The sequence below is a fragment of the Martes martes genome (genome assembly GCF_963455335.1).
Source record: "Martes martes genome assembly, chromosome: 8".
In the NCBI taxonomy this organism is placed as follows: domain Eukaryota; kingdom Metazoa; phylum Chordata; class Mammalia; order Carnivora; family Mustelidae; genus Martes; species Martes martes.
In genome coordinates, this window is record NC_137895.1 from 75,879,517 (window position 1) to 75,901,546 (window position 22,030).

The 22,030-nt window shown below is 37.1% G+C and overlaps 1 protein-coding gene across 1 annotated transcript in view; it reads left to right on the plus strand.

The window, feature by feature from the left end:
• Positions 1-819: 819 nt before the first annotated feature.
• Positions 820-22,030, plus strand: part of REDIC1 (regulator of DNA class I crossover intermediates 1) — a gene marked incomplete at both ends in the record, with an annotated part of 117,325 nt that continues 96,114 nt past the window's right edge. Inside the window, 1 exon segment of the mRNA XM_080811377.1 lies at positions 820-842. Coding sequence (XP_080667503.1) covers positions 820-842 — 23 coding nt within the window.

The window sequence follows — 22,030 nt, forward strand, 5'->3', positions numbered from 1 at the left end:
TTCTGGAAAACAGTCATGACAATGGGGGGAGGGTACTTTGTGGATTTATTTGGGACAAGAGATTTCTAGTTTCCAACCAAAATATCATAGAATAGTTTGTAGGATAAATGTTTTATGAGGATATACAAACATAACACAGAAATGAACAACAAAATCCAGTTTTTGTTTTGAGTATTTCTGATAATAATTTGAGTCTTTGGGTCTTTGCTGCTTAAATAAAACTTTGATCACTCAGAAACTCACAAAATGTACAGAATAGTAAATCACTATGGTGCAGCGTTCCTAACAAACAACTGTTTACTGAACATTAAAACAGTATGTGAAAGATACTTAAAGGATTTGGATGGGGAGTGATAAGTGGGAATGCAAACTTCATCTTTAGCATTAGGGATCGTATAACTTTGTCTTTGCCTTCTTTTTTTCGCCCAAGTCAGATCTTTGATCTGAAAAAGAAGGCTGAGACCAATACAGGGCTAAATAAAATTATGGTGGAGGTGGCTTGAAACACTAACCCTGTGGCCACAGTCCGAAACTTCATTTACTTAGGCTTCCCTTGCCTGAGCGGTTAAAACTGCTGATTCCTCTTCCCTTATGCGGACTGGCTGCTTTCCCACAGCGTCCCTTGCGGCCCTATCAGGCCACTGTCTCCGCAGAAACCGCAGAGGCTTTTGGGAGGCTCACAAAAAGCCAGCCTGGGCGCAGAGGCTGTCGGGAGGCTGGGCTGTACGCCGCAGGAGGCTGACGCTGAAGAAGCTGTGGCGGGGCACAGACCCAAGACGTCTGAGCTCCCACCTTTGGGGCCTCAGAAGTTTCTGAAAGATGAACTGGGTCGGGGGATCTCGGTGAGTTGTGCTTCTGGAGCTTGAGACCGTAGGCCATGAGTCCTCGTACATTCCTTCCCAAAATGGCGCCTTTTTCCTAAGCCCTGGAGGGGCAGGCTTAGCCTGAGCTGGAGGAACTTTGGTAGGCGTGGGTCTTTTCATTGGTACCCAACTGGGAGACCGTAGTCGCTACCTTTCTGTTCTAAACCAAAAGCAAATAAGCTTCTCCCCACGGTCTTTCCGAGGGCTTCGTGTGTGGGGCGCACAGTGGGTGAAGTTCTTTGCTTTTCCTACCCCCTGTCCCACGTCTTCCTTCTCTAATGAGGCCTCTCAGCACCTGAGTCCTCTTCTGCCGCCTTCCCGCTTCTGCCCATCTCTCAGGAGAAGTTTTTTCTCAGGTAGTATATAGCTTCTGTATGAATGTGGAAAGTATTATGGAAGAGATCATTCCTTGCTGTCCCTAAGTCCATTGTCGGGGGAGGGGGCAGTGGCAGTATCAGTTATAAATTTAGTTTGCTTTTTAAAGGAAGGTAAAGTGAACATTTTTTTTGAAGATTTATTTATTTGTGAGAAGGCGGGCATGCGCATGCGTGCATGTGACCTCACAAGCGAAGGGAGGGGCAGAGAGAATCTTCAGGCAGCGAGTCTGACATGGGACTCTCTCCCAAGACCCCGAGATAATGACCGGAGCTGAAACCAAGAGTCTGTGGGTTAACCAGCTGAGCCATCCAGGTGCCCCCGAAGTGAACAGTTTTTAACTGCAATAACTTATAAGAGAATTGGCAATTTATTTTGTATTTAGCATTAATCACAAAGCATGACTGGTTGACAATGTAGTTTTATATAACATTTTCATTACATTGGTCTACGGTCCACTTGGATAGAAATAATGTGGGCCTGTAATTTCATTTGGTGAAATTCCTTGACAAAAGGAAATTTTAGAATTGAAATACTAATCTGTTAAATATAATTTTTGTCACAAGTAGACCCAGAGCAGTGGTGATATGGTTAGACTATAACACGTTTACATTCTAAAGGATTTTGTAAGGAGAAAGACAGCTTCTGTGTTCACCAAGTATTGTAACTATGCCCAGTAATTTTAGCAGAAGCATATTATCTTGTTGAAGAATGTTAGCATTGTATTTTAGAAATGTCTCTGAATTATTTCTGGCTGGTGTTCTAGCATCACACTTCTACTTTGTAGAAAATGGAAAATTCACTTACAGGCTTCACAAGAGTTAGGTGATATGTGATTATAATTTGATGTTTTTGAATCTGACAGCCTTTAAAATGAATATTAAATGAGATACGAAATAATTTTGCAAATGCTTAAGTACTGTTAAAATGTAGGTGCCATTATTCTTCTATATGTAAAGCTTCTGGCTCTTCAGAGAGTAATATTTTGCATCCTATTGGGAGAATGCAAAAGCAATATACCACAGGAAATAGTCTAGCAGTGTGTTTTTCAAAAATGAAGTAGAACTGTGCCTGGAAGTATTAGGTACCACTGGGGCTTAAGAAACCACAGAAGTAACATGACACCTCTCCCTGGAGCAACAGTTTTACTCAGGGATTAGAGGGAAAAAATTTTTTTAAATTTAAACAAATATGGATACATTATGGATTAAAGTACATAAATCCTGTGATATTTTAAGTTAAAATCTGCAACTTTAAATATATTTTCTTGGGGGAATGGACTCCTTAGGTCAAACCCCAGATTGGTAATGAAACAGTGAGTATTTCCATTTTCTACTATGACAGTAGACGAGGGTGTAAAAGATTAGTTGATCATGGTATTGTGATCATGAGGGCCTAAAGGGCCTCAGAATCCAAGACAGTGCTTAGTAATGACTACTAGCTGCTGATTAGAGCTGTTATAAACATTTTAATCTGTATCTCAGTCCATTCTGGAACTTGTTTATTACCCTCCCTTATTAGAGTTGCTTTTTGGTTGAAAATTTTGAGAAATGTTAAGAACTTAAATACAGACAAATGAGATAATTGCAGAACATTTACAAAGCTCTATCAGAACTTTTCACATATTAGCTCATTTACTCTTAACAAGGATCTCATGAGGTATATACAAATGTTATTCCTATTTTACTGATGCACTGTTAAGGTTAAATGACTTGCTCAAGGTCACCCAGCTAATCAGTAGCAGAGTTAGGATTTGAGAGCAATGTGCTTAACCACTCTGCTGTGCTGTGTAGAAACAAGTTTTCTAAAAGTGGCACACATAAAGGGCTGTGGATACTTAAAGAACCCAGAAACAAGAAATTACATGAAGCCTTGAAGGATAGCAATATTGCACAGAACAAGCACCACAGAGAAACAATGAAGCACAGGTTCTTAAAATTTGAAAAGGAGGTGAGATAAACAATTGGTCAAATTGGAGACCTAGTTTTTAGCAAGGCTTAGAAGAGATGGATGGGGTGGGTATTAAACAAATCGGAAGGGTTATTTGTTAGACAGCAGGTGGGTCTGCGTTAACACAGGAAGCCAGTAAGGGGCTTTACACATTTTTGGAAAGAGAATTAAAAAAGCAGGTTATAGCAGTTTGTTTTGATCATAGCAGTCTGTATACACAACATGGAAGCAGAGTATTCTTATTTATTGTAGGAACTTGATGTAAGTTTAATTGCAGAATTAATTTACAGGAGAATTTTCATTTTTAAATTTTTTTTTCATTTTTTAATTTTTAAAAAAGATTTTATTTATTTTAAAGAGAGAGGGAGTGAGGGTGGGGTGTGGGTGGGCAGGGACAGAGGGAGAAAATCTGAAGCAGACTACCTGCTGAGCTGGGAGCCTCCGTGCAGGGTCTCAATCTTGCCACCTCAAGATAATGATGTGAGCTAAAACCAAAAGTCAGACGCTTAACCCACTGAGCCTCCCACACACCCCAGTAGGAAAATCTTTATTATGGCAAAGTTCTTTACAGTTTTTCTTGGCATAAAACAAACTTGGCATTTGATTTTTTTGGTACTCTTCAGTTTGGGGACTCTACCAGTCAGGTGTCTTGTGTGTGAAATAAAAAGGAAAGGTTTGGTGGCTAGGGAAGACATAAACTTCCCTTATTTTTTCCTTTTCAAAATTATTTGGTTTGGCTTTAGTGTTAAAGTTCATGGACATTTTTACAAGATATCATTTTACTTAAAAGAGTCTCATTTTGTTTAGAGATTTGGTTGAGGCTGAGAGTAATTTACATGTCTATAATAACAATTCCCAATCAACTGTCTCTGAAACTTATCATTGGTAATGTCAGGTTTTTCAATATAATGGTCTGTTCTTTCTTTTTTTCCCAAGATTATATATATATATATATTTTTATTTTAAAATGCTCCTCCTCATTTAAGTCCTTTTTTGACAGTTAAAATATCAGTCATTTGTCAGTCTTGCCAATTAAAAAAATTTTTTTTTCCTTTACTTGTCTGGGAATCATTGCTCTAGAACTCTAGTTCTTGTTTTATAGTTTTTGTAAGTCACTCAGACCCGTATTTTCCTTGTTAGATTGAGGTATACATTTGAGACAGGACAGGTATACCCACTGATTTTTTAGAATTTGGAAATGATTCTCTTTCATTTTCCTATTTATTGATCAGTAGCTTTTTTCACCAAATTCATAGACCTCAGACATGAAGGTGTTAGGAAGATAGGAGGGGAAGGAGAATCTAAAGATGTATACAATGTAAACAGTCTTTGGGCTACATTATGCGTTTTATAATGAGTTTGACTATAGATGGATTATATTGCACTACATATGAAGTATAAGAAAACATTTTTTTTAATTAGGGGAAATTTATTTTGCAACTTAGATTGAATACAGCAACCAGTGTCATAAGATGGACACAGATAAAATTCTGTTTAAATTTAGTTAAAGGAGAAGTGTGCATTTGTAAATGTAGGCCTAGAATGTTTGTGCAAAATATTTGTTGAGTGCTGTGTACCAAGCACTTTGCCAGGTGGGCATGAAAAATAATGAAATTTAGCCCCTTTCTTAGAGATTTATATTTTATTGGGGGTGTGGGTATGACATGTCATTAAGTTTGAAAATGTTTAAGATAAGGGGCCAAAATACATGCTTTAACGAATAGATACTCAGAACGATAGCAGAATATAGGATAGTTTTAGTTGAAGCTTTGGCAGTCAGAAACAAGAATAAAGGATAGTTGAGATGGGGAAAATAAAGATGCAAATAAACATTACATAAGTAGTTGGAGATAAGATTATATATTTAAATATTTAAAAATATGTATACGTGTCTGTTTGATAGTGAGGTTGAAAGCCAGAATGAGAAGTTGAAATTTAATCTGTTACTGAGTCATACAAATTTGGAAGTAACACAATCAAACTGATATTTTATGACTGTTTGTGGTTAGTGTTATGTAGTTTGGAAATGGTGGGAAATAAACTTTAAGATAATGCTACCAGTTAGGATTCTGCTGGGGGAAAAGAATACTATTTTTCCATTTTCTGGTATCACTGTATATTCTCCAAATCAAATCAACACAAGTCCTAACTCATTTTGTAGGTTTCATGGGTTATGTGATTTTGGGTTAATTATTAAACCTCTTCATACAAGGGTAGAACCTTCTTTCTGTATGGAAAAATAATGCAAAATCATGACTATAAAATTAGATACAGGGCGTGGAAGGGGCATTTTTATGTTAAGGGCCCTGAAACTTAACCTTAATCAGTTTTACAATAAATTCTCTTTATAATTAAGTTAGTCTCTGTGCATCTTTTCTTTCTCTGTTAAAGCACTGTAAGCACTGTTCTGTTTGCCTGATGCAGCCATGATTTATGCTTGTGGTCCTAGAGGCAAGCCCAGGTTAGCAAAGTTATTGTTTTTTAACTAAAGAAACTACCATCACTGTTTCTGTTAAAATGAGCTCAGTTAGAGTCAATGAGTGGTCTTTTTTTTTTTTTTTTTTTAAACCTCTGCTGCCATGGTCTCTATTAGTTCATGAGCTAGGTGTGCAGTAAAGGGAGTTCTCGCTTTAACATGTGGTTAAATCTAAAGACATCCAGTGATAACTCGGGAAAAACACTTTCCAGATGGAAAATAATTAACCAGTCCTTTAAAGGACAGAATAGAGGGCACTAGTTGATAGAGTGAGCAGCTAGGGACAATTAGCAGAAGTATTAAATGCTGCTGTCCTTGCTGGCCAGTTGTACCAACTAGTATTGCAGCATGCTAAAGTCTGAGAGATTTGTATAGCTGCCATACCTGGGGAGTGGGGTCAGTATGAAACAAGGTAAAGTTTAGGTTATATATAAGTGAAATTTTAAGGAATAGAGGCTAAGCTCCTGTCCTGTCAGAGCACATACAAAGAGTAGTAGGAATGTTGTTGCTGAAATGGTTTTTGTGAGCTTTTTTTTTGTAATATTGTTTGGTAATGCTTCTGTAATCCATTTGGTAGTGGAGAACTTAAAACTAATGCTTAAAAATAAATAGTGATATTTTGTTTTTAAGTTGATGATGAACCTACAAGTTATGTGCAGAATTTTTACTAACATTTGGCCTCTCTCATGGTTATATCATTGACCACATGAGAAGCTGAAGAAAATCTGAAAAAGCATCAGGATTTACTTTCAGGTTTAGTGGTTATTTTGAGGAAAATACAGTGGCAAACAATAATTTGACACATGTAACTGCAGAACATTGAAGATAAAACTATATCTGCGATAATATGAATACACATTTGGTGGATTATAGCATCGTGTGTTAAAAAGAGTTCTTATTAAATTACATAACCTGTGTGACCAAGGTAAACTTGAATTGATTGTGATTTACATGTATTTCATAGTTGCATCCAAAGAAGCTTGATATTTTACCAAATGGAAGCTGCAGTTGTCAAAATTTTGAACAATTTTATATATGCACAGTTAATGTAACTGAATTACAGTGTTTCTGAGACAATACTAATGTTGAAAACTAATGTTGGCATGTCATTATAAGCTTTCTCTCTTTGCTGCCTTTCATTAATTGAATTTTGTTAACATTTGAGTCTTTGAAGAATTACTTTGTAAAGCAATCCATGTGTCCTATTGTTTTGAACATTTTTGAAAGCAGGTCCTCTAAATTTTGGTGATATTTTGTTAAAAAAATCTTTATTCAAAATAAATAAGTCTTTTTTCCATTAATAGAGTGGGAAAACTTCAACATTTGAAGCTTTAGTGAATTAAAATTATTGAAAATAAAGTTTTTAAGATTTAATTGTGAATAGCCTGAAACATACATTCATGTTGGGGTATCATTCACTTTCTTTCTTTCTTTCTTTCTTTTTTAAATATTTTATTTATTTATTTGACAGAGAGAGTGAGAAAAAGAGAGCACAAGCAGGGGGAGTGGGAGAGGGAGAAGCAGGCTCCCCACTGAGCAGGGAGCCCAGTGTGGGGCTTGAACCCAGAGCTTTGGGATCATGACCTGAGCTGAAGGTAGCTGCTTAACCAGCTGAGCCACCCAGCACCCCAGTATCATTCACTTTTTAAAATCTCTTCCACTATGTGACTCAGGAGATGGCTGCTCATGTTTATCATTATAGCCTGTAACTGTGAAATAGTGTTTTCTTAGTGAAAATACTATAAAAATTCAGTCTGTAAGAACTTATTGAACTTAGGCTCCATATTTTGAGTATTAGGTTTTTGCCTTATTGATTTGACAGTTTTTTTCTCAATACCTTACCCTTTGTAATTCATACATCTCTAAAAAATTTTTTCTGGTTTAATAAGAGAAAAAGTTATGTAAAAGCTATAATGTTCTACATATATCATTACTATTCCTGACACATCAGGTAGACCTGTTTTAGTTTTGTGGAAAGCCAATGTAAGTACTTTTTCTAGGCTAGTTACTGTCCTGAATCTTAATAAGTTTGCTAGCTAACAATGTTGGATTATGATTTAGATTAAATTAATTTCAATGTAATACAAGCCATTAAATATTGTTTTTATTTGTTATTGCTCTGTTTATTTTATTTGCATTTCCCACTTTTAATCACACTTAAGATAGTGTTGTATCTTAAGATCTTAACAATCTGGAAACTGTTTTGCATGGCACCATGCCACTAAAAAATAAACTAAACAGCAAACTAAAAAGCAAAACAAAAGAAACGAAAAACAATTCAAGACCATTAAGGCATATGATACCCATAGTATTTAATTTATATTGTAGTTTTAATATCTCCTGCATACTCCATGTAAAATGTATGTTAGTGTTTTTTATTTTTGTAAACCTGTTGCCTTTGTGTCTTTTTTTTTTTAAATATTTCTTTAGCCTTTTCCTTTAAATCTTTCCTTGCGAGAAAGCATAGCAAAGGGCAGAATGCTCTGATACGTTACTGTAGTCAACATACTTTCTATTTCTTCATGTGTTTCTGTGTCTCTTTTCTCACTTATCCTTTTTCCTCCTTCCTTCCCCCATCTCTTAACTTCTTTCCCTCCCTTAACCTTTTTACATCTATTTTACTGTATTCTTTCTTACAATGAATAATGTAACAAATATCTATATTCCTGCTTCCCAGAATTGATAACTTGCAGAGTGTTCTGTGAACAGGTTATGACTAATACTGATTGTCTTTTAGTATGTGGCTATAATGGCAACTAATATTGTTCATTCCTCTATTGAAAGAGATGATTGCAATATGTTTTTCTAAAAATCCATTTCCCTGGATAATGTAGTAATTGCTGTTAAAAAAGATTAGCCTCGGGGCACCTGGGTGGCTCAGTGGGTTAAAGCCTCTGCCTTCAGATCAGGTCATGATCTCAGGGTCCTGGGATCGAGCCCTGTGTCGGGCTGTCTGCTCTGCGGGGAGCCTGCTTCCTCCTTTCTCTCTCTGCCTGCCTCTCTGCCTACTTGTGATCTCTGTCTGTCAAGTAAATAAATAAAATCTTTATTAAAAAAAAAAGATTAGCCTCATTCCTACCTCCACACCTCTAATTATCTAGTAATTTATTTATTTATTTTTTAAAGATTTTAATTATCTAGTGATTTAAATTTAAAGGCAAAATTTAAACAAAGTCTTGAAATTATTTTTTATAAAGTGCGTATAAATTTCATGAAGACACTTCCCTATGATTAGGGCCTTGAAGATATTGAAAGTTTTGAATACAGAAGTGTGATGAGAGAGGTATCCATATAAGGAGAATAGAAACATATACTTTAATTTGGTTGGGTGTTAGAATACATGCAGTAGAAGAATGAAAATAAGGTTGAAATCTGAGTTGCAGACAGACTATGGAAGTCATGTCCCTAAGTGATAATCAGAGCTGTGTTTATTGGGATTCCAGTGTAGTGAAATGCATTGGAGAACATTTGAATAAAATCTGAGAAATTCTAAAATATAATTATGGCAGTTAGCTACATATTTAATATTGCAGTTGTCAAAGTAACAAATGACTTCTAGGGATTCATATTATATAATGGCAAACTGTCTTAATTAAGTGCACATTTTTCTTTGTCAGATGTAAAATTCTAGTTCCCCCTTTATTTAGGGGCTATGTTCTCCCTTTGCTGCCTTATTTTTTTCTAGCTTTATTGAGGTGAAAGTGACAAATTATAAGATATTTAGAGTGTACAACCTGATGATTTGATATATGTATATATTGTGAAGGGATTCCCATCATCGAGTTACCACATCCATCACCACACATATAATTTCTTTGGGTGAGGCCATTTAAAATCTACTCTCAGTAAATTTCAATTATATATTATAGTGGTATCAACTATAGCTACCCTGTTATACATTAGATCCTCCACCTCATTCATCTGAGAAACTCTGTAACCTTTAAAAAAAATCTTTCCCTGTTTCCCCAAACCTCCATCAGTCACTTTTCTATTCTCTGTTTCTATGAAGTTGACTTTTAAAAAGATTCCCATATAAGTGATACTGTGGGATATTTTTCTGTCTGGCTTAATTTATCATTATGCCCTCTAGGTTCATCCATGTTACCACAAATGTGGTTTTGACGTTTTTTTCTTTCTAAAGGCTGAATAGTCCATTGTGTGTGTGTACACACACATATACACACAATACATCATATTTTCTTGATCTGTTCCTCTACTGACAGATACTTAGGTTGCTTTCATATCTTGGCTATTGTAAATAATGCTGCTGTGAACATGGGAGTAGAACTCTCTCTTTGATACATTGAATTCTCTTTGGATATGTACTCAGAAGTGGCATTGCTGGATTATATAGTAGTTCTATGTCTAACTTTTTGAGAGAAATCCATACGCTTTCCATAGTGGCTGTACCAATTTACATTCCCACCAACAGTGCAGAAGGGTTCCCTTTTCTCTGCTTCTTCCCCACCATTTATGATTACTTTTCTCTTTGATAAGATTCTTCCTAGGTTTAAGGTGATATATCATTATGGTTTTGATTTGCATTTCCCTGATGATTAGTGATGTTGAATACCTTTCATGCATTTGTTAGCCATTTGTGTGTCTTCTTTGGAAAAGTGTCTATTTATGTTCTTTGCCTATTTTTTAAAAATTTTATTTATTTATTTTTTATTTTGAGTAGGCTCCATGTCTGACACAGGCCTCTTGAACTCATGACCTCAAGATCGGGAGTCGCATCCTTTACTGAGCCAGCCAGGCACCCTTATGATTTTAAAGTTTTAATTCCATTGTAAAGTAATGTTATTAGTTTAGGTGTACAATACAGTGATTCAGCAGTTCTGTACATTACTCAGTGCTCATCATGGTAGTGTACACTTAATCCCTTTCACCTGTTTTACTTTCCCTAGCTTCCTTCCCTGGTAACCATCAGTTTGTTCTTTATAGTTAAGAATCTGTTTTTGACTTTGTCTCTTTTTTTTTGTTTCTTAAATTCCACATATGAGTGGAATCATATGGTATTTATCTTTGTATGACTGATTTATTTTACTTAGCATTATGCTCTCTAGAAGAATCCATGTCATTGCAGATGGCAATATTTCATTATTTTTTATGATTGTATAATATTCCATTGTATATACAGTCCATCTCTTTTTAAAATTTATTTGATTTCAATTCAATTTAGTTAACATATACTGTGTTATTAGTTTCAGGGATAGATGTTAGTGATTTATCATTTGCATATAACACCCAGTGCTCATTACATCAAGTGCCCACTTTAATGCACATTATCCAAATATCCCTTCCCCCGCACCAGCCCCTCCTCCAGCAACCCTCAGTTTGTTTCTTAGAGTTCAGTGTCTCTTACGGTTTGCCTTCCTCTCTTATTTTCATCTTTTGTTTTTTCCTTCTCTTCTGTTATGTTCATCTGTTTTGTTTTTTAAGTTCCACTTGATGAAATCCTATGGTATTTGTCTTTCTCTGATTGACTTATTTCACTTGACATAATACCCTCTAGTTCCATCCATGTCATTGAAAATGGCAAGATTTCATTCTTTTTGATGGCCAAGTAATATTCCAGTGTGTGTGTGTATGTATGTATCACATCTTTATCCATCAGTCTGTTGATGGACATCGAGGTGCTTTCCATAGTTTGACTGTTGTGGACATTGCTACTATAAACATTGGGGTGCATGTGCCCCCTTTGAATCATGTTTTATCCTTTGGATAAATACATAGTAGTGCAATTGCTGGGTTATAGGGTATCCCTATTTTTAACTCTTTGAGGAGCCTCCATACTGTTTTCTAGAGTGGGTGCACCAGTTTGCATTCCCATCAGCAGTGTAAGAGGGTTCTCCTTTCTCTGTATCCTCACCAACATCTGTTGTTTCCTAAGTTGTTAGTGTTAGCCATTCTGACCAATGAGATGGTTCATACCACCTCTTTTTTATCCATTCATCTGTTGACGGACTCTTGGGCTGCTTCCATAGTTTGGCTATTGTTAATAATGCTGATATAGACATGCATGTATCTCTTTGAATTAGTGTTTTTGTATTTTTGGGGTGAATACCCAGTAGTGTGATTGCTGGATCATAAAGTAGTTCTAATTTTAACTTTTTGAGGAATCTCCATACTGTTTTCCACAGTGGCTGTACCACTTTGCATTCCCACCCATAGTGCAAGAGGGTTCCTTTTTCTCCATATCCTTGTAAACTCTTGTTATTTCAGATTTTAGCCATTCTGACAGGTGTGAGGTGATACTGTAATTTTTATTTGCATTTCCTTGGTGATCAGTGATGTTGAGCATCTTTTCATGTGTCTGTTCACCATCTGTATGTTTTCTTTAGAGAAATGTCTTCTGCCTGTTTTAAAATTAGGTTAATTTTTTTGGGGGGGGGTCTTTATATATTTTGGATACAAACGCTTTATTGGATATACAATTTACAGATATCCTCTCCCATTTAGTAGGTTATCTTTTAGTTTTGTTAATTGTTTCCTTTGTTGTGCAGAAATTTTTTATTTTGATATAGTTCCAGTAGTTTATTTTTGCTTTTATTTCCCTTGCCCCAGGAGACATATCTAGAAAAATGTTGCTATGGCTGATGTCAGAGAAATTACTGCCTCAGCTTTCTTCTGGAATTTTTATGGTTTCAGGTCTCACATTTAGATCTGTACTCCATTCTGAGTTTATTTTTGTGAATGTGTAAGAAAGTGGTCCAGTTGAATTCTTTTGTATCATGCTATCTAGTTTAACCAACACCATTTGTTGAAGAGATTGATTTTTTCCTATTGCATGTTCTTGCTCCTTTTTCCTAGATTAATTTGCCATATCAGTGTGGGTTTGTTTCTGAACTTGCTGTTGTGGCCTGTGTTTCTGGACTTGCTGTTGTGGTTTGTGTTCTGTGTTCTGTGTTGTTTATCTGTGTTTCTCTTTTTGTGCCAGTACCATACTCTTTTGATTACTACAGCTTTGTGGTATAACTTGAAATCTGGGATTGTGATATCTCCATTTTTGTTCTTCTTTTTCAAGATTGCTTTGGCTGTTCAGGGTTTTTTGTAGTTGCATACAAATTTTAGGATTATTCTATTCTGTGAAAAATGCTATTGGTATTTATTTATTTTTAAGATTTTATTTATTTATTTGACAGACAGAGATCACAAGTAGGCAGAGAGGCAGGCAGAGAGAGGAGGAAGCAGGCTCCCGGCTGAGCAGAGAGCCCGATGCGGGGCTCGATCCCAGGACCCTGGGATCATGACCCGAGCCGAAAGCAGAGGCTTTAACCTACTGAGCCACACAGGTTCCCGCTATTGGTATTTAGATAGGGATTTCATTAGATCTATATATTGCTTTGGGTAGTAAGTAGTGTTTGTTCTTCTAATCCAGGAGATGGAATCTTTTTCCATTGTGTCATCTTCAATTTCTTTTACCAGTGTTTTAGTTTTCAGAGTACAGGTCTTTCACCTTTTTGGTTAGGTTTATTCCTAGGTATCTTACTATTTTTGGTACAATTATAAATGGGTTTTTTTTCTTAATTTCTCTTTCTGCTGCTTTGTTATTTGTGTATAGAAATATAGCACACAACTGTATGCTGACTTTGTATCCTGTGATCATGCTGAATTCATTTGTCTGTTCTAGCAGTTTTTTGGTGGAGTCTTTAGGTTTTCTACATGCAGTATCATGTCATCTGCAAATATTGAACTGTTTACTTTTTCCATACTAGTTTGGATGCCTTTTATTTCCATTCCTTAATTGAAATAATCATATGGTTTTTATCCTTTCATTTGTTGATGTGATTTGTCATGTTGATGGATTTACAAATATTGAACCACCCTTGCACTCCAGGAATAAATCTCACCTGATTGTGATAATTTTTTTTTTCTTAGTGTATTGTTGGATTGTCTACTGACATTTTTTAAAATATTTTATTTTATTTATTTATTTGACAGATAGAGATCACAAGTAGGCAGAGAGGCAGACAGAGACAGAGAGGAGGAACCAGTCTCCCTGCTGAGCAGAGAGCCCCATGTGGGGCTTGATCCCAGGACGCTGGGATCACGAGCTGAGCCGAAGGCAGAGGCTTAACCCACTGAGCCACCTAGGCGCCCCTGTCTACTGACATTTTGATAAGGATTTTTGCAGCTGTGTTCATCAAAGATACTGCCTTAGTTCTCTTTTTTGGGAAGTGTCTTTATCTGGTTTTGGTATAGGGTAATGTTGACCTCATAGAATGAATTTTGAAGCTTTCCTTCCTCTTCTACTTTTTTGGAAAAGTTTGAGAATGATAGGAATTAACTCTTCTTTAAATATTTGGTAGAATTGACCTGTGTCCTGGACTTTTGTTTGTTGGGAGTTTTTTGATTACTGATTCAATTTCTTTTTTCTTTTTTTAAATATTATTTATTTGAAGAAAGAGAACACAAGTAGGCAGAGTGGCAGGCAGAGGAAGAAGAAGCAGGCTGTCCACTGAGCAAGGAGCCCAATATGGAGCTTGATCCAAGGACCCTGGGATCATGACACGAGCTGAGGACAGACGCTTAATAACTGAGCCACGCAGGCACCCTACTGATTTAGTTTCATTGCTGGTAAAATTTGTCTGTTCAATTTTCTATTTGTTCCTGATTCAGGTTTGGGAAGTTATATGTTCTAGGAATTTATTCATTTCCTTAGGTTATCCAATTTGTTGGCATATAATTTTTCAAAATATTCTCTTATAATCCTTTATATTGCTTTTTTTTTCCCCCAAAGAATTTTCCATATGTAGAGAGAGAGAGAGAGAACGAGCTGGGAGAACAGAGGGGGAGGAGGAGGGAGAGGGAGAAAGAATCTGAAGCAGACTCTTTGCTGAGTGAGGACCCCATGTGGGGCTTGATCCCATGACTACAAGATCATGACCTGAGCTGAAACCAAGGGCTGGAGACATGACTGCTGTACCACCTAGGTACCCCAGTTTCCTTTTTTTTCTTTAAAGATTTATTTATTTATTTGAGATAGAGAACACACACAAGTGGGAGGTGCAGAGGAAGAGGGAATCTCAAGCAGACTCCATGGTGAGCGTGGAGCCTGACATGGGACTTGATCTCATGACCCTGAGATCACAACCTGAGCCAAAAACCAAGAGTCGGATGCTTAACTGAATGCACCACCCAGGCACCCCTAATTCTTTGTATTTCTATGGTGCTGGTTTTTACTTCTCTTTCATTTCTGATTGAGGCTTTTCTCTTTTTCTTTAACATTTTTCCCCCTAATTTTTTGATGAGACTGACTGAAGGTTTATCAATTTTTTATCTTTTCAAAGAAGCAGCTCCTGGTTTCATTGATCTGTTATACTGATTTTGTTTGTTTTAGTTTCTATTTCTTTTATTTCTGCTCTAATCTTTCTTATTTCCTTCTACTGGTTTTGGGTTTTGTTTGTTCTTTTTCTAGCTCTTTTAGGTGTAAAGTTAGGTTGTTTATTTTAGATTTTTCTTGATTCTTGAGGTAGGTCTATATTGCTATAAATTTTTCTCTTAGAAAACTTTTGCTATATCTCAAAGATACTGGGCTGTTGTGTTTTCATTTTCATTTGTTATTTTTTGGCTTTCTTTGATTTCTTGGTTGACCCATTCATTGTTTAGTAGCATGTTATTTAACCTCTATGTATTTGTAATCTTTCCAGATTTATTCTTCTGGTTGATTTCTAGTTTCATAGTATTGTGGTCAGAAAAGATACATGGAATGACTTTGATTTTTTTGAATTTGTTGAGACTTGTTCTGTGGCCTAACATGTGATCTCTTCTAGAGAGTATTCTATGTGCACTTGAAAAGAATGTGCATTCTGCTGTTTTGGGATGGAATGTTCTGAATATATCTTAGATCCATCTGGTCCAGCGTGTCATTTAAAGCCACTCTTTCCGTGTTGATTTTCTCTTTGGATGATGTATGCATTGATGTAAGTGGGTTGTTAAAGTCCCCTACCATTATTGTATTATGATCATTTGCTTTCTTTGTGTTTGTTATTAAATGCTGTGTGTATTTCAGTGCTCCCATAAGTATTTACAGTTATATATTTTTTTTATGGATTGTTCCCTTTATGATTCTATAGTGTTCCTCTTTGTGTCTTGTTACAGTCTTTGTTTTAAAGTCTATTTTTTTCCCCGATGTAAGTATTGCTACCCCAGCTTTCTTTTCAATTCCATTTGGATGATAAATCCTTCTCCATTCCTTCACTTTTAATCTACATGTGTCTTTAGGTCTGAAATGAGCCTGTTGTAGGTAGCATATAGATGGGTCCTGCTTTTTTAACCCATTTTGTCACCCTATATCTTTTGATTGGAGCATTTAGTGTAGTTACACTCAAAATAATTATTGATCGGTATGTACTTACTGCCATTTTGTTACTTGTTTTATGGTTATTTTCTAGTTCCTTGTTCTTTCTCTTGCTCTCTTTTTCTCATGGTTTGCTGACTTTCTTTAGTGATTTCCTTGGGTTACTTTTTCTTTAGTTTTTTTTTTTTTTTTTTTTTTTTTAAAGATTTTATTTATTTGACAGAGAGATCACAAGTAGGCAGAGAGACAGACAGAGAGAGAGGGGGAAAGCAGGATCCCCGCTAAGCAGAGAGCCCGATGCGGGGCTTGATCCCAGGACCCTGAGATCATGACCTGAGCCGAAGGCAGAGGCTTTAACCCACTGAGCCACCCAGGCGCCCCTTTTCTTTAGTTTTTGCATATGTATTACTAGTTTCTGATTTGTGGTTATCCTTAGTTTTTTTTTTTTTTTTTAAGATATTATTTATTTTAGAGGGGCGCCTGTGTGGCTTAGTGGGTTAAAGCCTCTGCCTTTGGTTCGGGTCATGATCCCAGGGTCCTGCAATCGAGCCTTGCGTTGGGCTCTCTGCTCAGTGGGGAGCCTGCTTCCTCTTCTCTCTGCCTGCCTCTCTGCCTACTTGTGATCTCTGTCTGTCAAATAAAATAGAATCTTTAAAAAAAAAAAAGATTTTATTTATTTTAGAGTGAGTGTGCATGTGCTAATGGTTGGGGGGGGGTGCAGAGGGGTAGTTAGAGGAAGAGGGAAAGAATCCCAATCAAACTCTGTGCCGTGTACATAGTCAGCCCAATGCGGGGGTTGATCCCATGACCCTTAGACCATGACCTGAGCTGAAACCAAGAGTTGGATGCTCAACCAGCTGAGCTACCCAGTTGTTCCACCACTAGGTTTTTATATAACATCTTCCATGTATAGCAGTCTGTATTAAGTTGATTGTCACTTAAATTTGAATCCATTCTTTACTCCTCTCCCCCTCACATTTTAGGTACTAGGTGTCATACTTTACATCCTTCTATTTTGGAATCCTTTGACTGGTCTTTATGAATGTTTAATTTTAATGCTTTTGTTTTTCCTACTTTTCTTACTACTGTTTATGGTCTTTCCTTTCCATTCAAAGAATCCCCTTTAGTATTTCTCTTAGAGCTGGTTTAGTGGTCATCAGTTCCTTTAACTTCTGTTTTTCTGGGAAACAGTCTTTATTTCTCCCTGTAGTCTGGATGATAGCCTTGCTGGATAGAGTATTCTTGGCTGTAGGTTTTTTATTTCAGTATGTTGAATATGTCCTGTTATTGCCTTCAAGCCTGTGAAGTTTCTGCTGGAAAATAGCTGATAACCTTATGGGATTTCCCTTGTATGCACCTGTTTTCTTTTCTCTTGCTGCTTTAAAAATTGCCTTTATATCACCAGTTTTTACAATTTTAATTGCTCTGTGTCTTGGTGTGGACCTCCTTGGGTTGATTTTGTTGGGGACTCTCTGTGCCTCTGAATTTCTGTTTCCTTTCCCAAATTTGGGAAGTTTTCAGTTATCATTTCTTAAATAAATTCTCTGCACTCTTTTCTTTGTCTTTTCTTTCCGGTATCCCTGTTATGCAAATATTCTTACACTTGATGGTGTTGCTGAGTTCCCTAAGTCTGTTTTCATTATTATTATTTTTTTCTTCTCTCCTATTCAGCTTGATTGCTTTCCATTACTTTGTCTTCCAGGTTGCTGATCTGTCCTTCTGTTCCCTCTAGTTTATTGTTTATTCCATTTAGTGTATTTTTAATTTTTTAGTTACTGATTTTTTTCATCCCTGACTGGTTTTTATGTTTTCTTTTTTTTTAAACTTATCTTTTTATTTATTTATTTGAGAGAATGAGAATGAGAGAGATTGAGCATGAGAGGGGTAAGGTCAGAGGGAAGAGCAGCCCCCCTGCTGAGCAGGGAGCCTGCTGTGGGACTCAGTCCTGGGACTCCAGGATCATGAACTGAGCTGAAGGCAGTTGCTCAACCAACTGAGCCACCCAGGCACCCAGAAAGATTTTATTTATTTGACAGGGAGAGAGAGTGCATGTGCACAAGAAGTGGGGGCAGTAGGCAGAGGGAGAAGCAGGCTCCCTGCTGAACAGGGAGTCCAGTGCAGGACTCAAGCCTAGGACCCTGGGATCGTGACCTGAGCCAAAGGCCAATGCTTAAATGATTGAGCCACCCAGGAATCCCTTTTTTATATTTTCTTTTTTTTAAGGGTCTTACTGAGGTCCTCCATTCCTTTCTCAAGTCTATTGAGTATCTTTATGACCATTACTTTAAATTCTCTTTCAGGCATATTATGTGCTTAATTTAGCTTTCTGGCTGTGATTTTTGTCCTGTTCTTTCATTTGGGACATATGCCTCTGTCTTCTCTTCTCTAACTCCTTGTGTCTGTTTCTGTGTGTTAGGAAATAAGGTTCATCTCCTGCTCTTGAAAGTAGTAGCATTATGAAGAAAAGGTTTTTGTAATGCCCTTCAGTGCAGCATCCCCTGTTTAGCAGAACCTGGTACTTCAGGGATGTCTCCTGTGTGTGTGTGTATCCCCTGCTGTTGTGGCTGAGCCAATGTTTCATTCAGTCCAGTCATTGGAAATGGCTCTCTTTGACTATTGTAGGTAGGATTAGGTCCATGTGTTTTTAGTGGGCCTGTCTGGGGCTGCCTTGGCTTTGATTTGAGTCAGACCAGGCATTTTCCAGAGATGCAGTAGCACTGAACTGCAGTGTGCTTTCCTTGTGTTGTCCCTTGAGAAGCTTTTGTTGGTAGGCAGAGCCTGCTGTCAGACCAGATGCTTGTTCCCAGCCTATTGCTGGGGCCGTAATCTGACTGGTGTGTGTGGTTATCTTTGCCTCTCCCTGAGAGAGGAGTCACTTTGGAGTGGTACTGGCCCCTCTTGGGGCTGCTTGCACACTGCCAGGCTTGTGGCACCACTTTGGAGGGATCTGGCCAAGGGTATATTGGAGGGGCTAATTGGGCAGGAGAATTCAGGGGCATATATGCTGTTGGCAAGATAGGTAGCTAGTGTTGGCACTCTTGGTTCCTGCGAGTGTCTAAGGGTCTAGGCTATAGGGTTGGGGAGGGAAATGGCACCTGCCAGATCGTTTGTTTCTAGAAAAATCTCCCAATGAGTCCCACCCCTGCAGTGTACACTCTGAGGTTAGTAAACAAATCTCCCTCCCATATACCTCAGGTATTTTTTTCAAACTGCTACTTCTATGCTGTATCATCACTGGGCTGTTGTGCTGTGTCTTTAAGGGTGGGGAGTCAGTTTCCTCTTGCCCTCCTGGCTTTCCCGGAGCTGAGCCAACTCATTTTGAAAGTTCTAGATGTTAAGCCCCCCAATGGTAAGAACTCATGAAATTATGCCCCTCTGGTTTTCAAACCCAAATATTTAGGGATTCTTTGTCTCAGTGTGGGTCCCTCATGCCTGGGGTGCCTGGTTTGGGGTCATTTCCTCTCCCCTCTTATGGGCTGTGTTCCTCCTCCCAGGCACAGTCCCACCGGTCCATTTAGCTCTGGACTCCATCTCTGCCCTTCCTACTCTCTTCGATGTGGCCTCTTTTCTACATTTAACTGTTGAGAGTCTGTTCTGCTAGTCTTGCATCATTTTCTGGGTTATTTACACTGATGTGGGTGTTATCTAATTGTATCTGTGGGATGAAGTGAGCTAAGGGTCCTGCTACCCTGCCCACGACACATGCCTCTTTTTTAATTGAGTTAATGTTTTCTTTTTTTTGTTACTGAGTAGAATGAGTTCCTTATAGATTGTGTCTATTTACATTTAATCAGATATAACGTTTATAAATGTTTACTCCCATTCCTTAGGTTGCCTTTTCATTTTATTGATGATTTCTTTTGCTGTGCAGAAGCTTTTCTGTTTAATAGAGTTCTATTTATTTTTCCTTTTGTTATCTTTGTTTTTGGTTTAATCCAAACAATTTATTGCCAAAACCAATGTCAATAAGCTTAACCCCTGTGTTTCCTTCTAGCACTTTTATGTTTTCAGGTCTGATGTTCAAGTCTTTAACTTCATTTTGACTGAATTTTTGTGTATGATGTAAGATAGGGGTCCACTTTCATTTCCTTCATTTGCATGTGACCATCTAGTTTTCCTTACCATTTATTTTAGGACAATTTATTGTCCTTTCACCATTATGTTTTCTTGGCTCTTTTGTCGTAAATTAAGTGACTATATGCATGCTAGGGTATTTGTCCCAGAATCTCAGTCTGTATGTCTACATTTATGCCAATACCAAACCATTTAATACAACCCATAGGTTTGTAATATAGATAGTCTCTGACTGATGATGGTTTGGCTTAAGATTTTTTGACTTTACAATGATGCAAAAACAGTATGCATTCAGTAGAAACCACACTTTGAATTTTGAATTTTGATCTTTTTCTGGGCTAGTGATACATAGTATGATACCCTCTCAGGATGCTAGATAATGGTAGCATGTTGTAGCTCCCAGTCAGCCAAGCAATCAGGCGGTAAACAGTGATACACTGATAACCATTCTCCACCCATACAGCCATTCTGTTGTGCACGTTTAATTATGCACATGATAAGTTACCTGAGATATGCAATCCTTTATTGTAAAATAGGCTTTCTGTTATTTTTCCCAGCTGTACGCTAATGTGAAGTATTCTGAGTGTGCTTCAGGTCGGCTAGGCTAAGCTATGAAATTTGGTAGGTTAGGTGTATTAAATGCATTTTCAACTACAGTATTTTCAGCTTAGGATATCTTTATCAGAATGTAATCCTGTTGTAAGTCAAGGAAGATCTGTACAGTTTGGATCAAGTGTGATGACTTCAGCTTTGTTCTTTTTTTCTCAAGATTACCTTGGCTATTTGAGGCCTTTTGTGGTCCCATACAAATTTTAGGATTGTTTGTTCTATTTCTGTGAAAAATTCTATTGGAATTTTGATGGGGATTGCATTGAATCTGTAGATGTTTTGAATAGTATGGACATTTTAACAATATTGATTCTTCCAATCCATAAGCATGAAACTTCTCACCATTATTTGTGTATCCTTCAGTTTCTTTTGTCAATATCTCATAGTTTTCAGTATACAGGTGTTTCATCTCCTTAGTTAAATTTATTCTAAATCTTTTTTTGCTGCTATCATAAGTAGGATTCTCTTAATTTCTCTTTTTGATAGATTGTTGTTAGTATATAGAAACACAACTGAATTTTTTTTTAAGATTTTATTTATTTATTTGACAGATAGAGATCACAAGTAGGCAGAGAGGCAGGCAGAGAGAGAGGAGGAAGCAGGCTCCCCGCCGAGCAGAGAGCCCTATGCGGGGCTCAATCCGAGGACCCTGGGATCATGACCTGAGCCGAAGGCAGAGGCTTTAACCCACTGAGCCACCCAGGCGCCCCCGAAACACAACTGATTTTTGTATATTGCTATTATATCCTGTAACTACTGAATTTGTTTGTTCTAACAGTTTTTTTTTTTTTTTTTGTTTTTTTTTGGGTGGGGAGTTTTCTGTATGTATATCATGTTATCTGAAAATAAATGCAATTTTACTTGCTCTTTTTTGTTTTGGATATTCTTTATTTCTTTTTTGTTCCCGATAGCTCTGGCTAGGACTTCCTTGCTATGTTGAATGAAAGTGATGAGAGTGGGGACCCTTGTTTCTGATCACAAAGGAAAAGGTTTCAGTGTTTCACTGTTGAATGTGAGATTAGCTATGGGCTTGTTATCAATGGCCTTTATTATGTTGAGGTATGTTCTCTCTGTACTCACTTTGTTAGGAGTTTTTATGATGAAAGGATGTTGAATTTTGGCAAATGCGCTTTTCTGTAGCTATTGAAATGATCGTTATGACTTTTAAGCTTCTTTTTGTTAATGTAGCTTATCACATTGATTTGCATATGGTGAGCCATCATTGCATCCCTGGAATGAATCCAGCTTAATCATCGTGAAGGATATTTTTGCTATTATATTAAATTTGGTTTGCTGATATTATGTTGAGGATTTTTGCATTCATGTTCAACAGGTATATTGGCCTGTAATTTTCCTTCCTTGTATGTCTTTGTCTGGTTT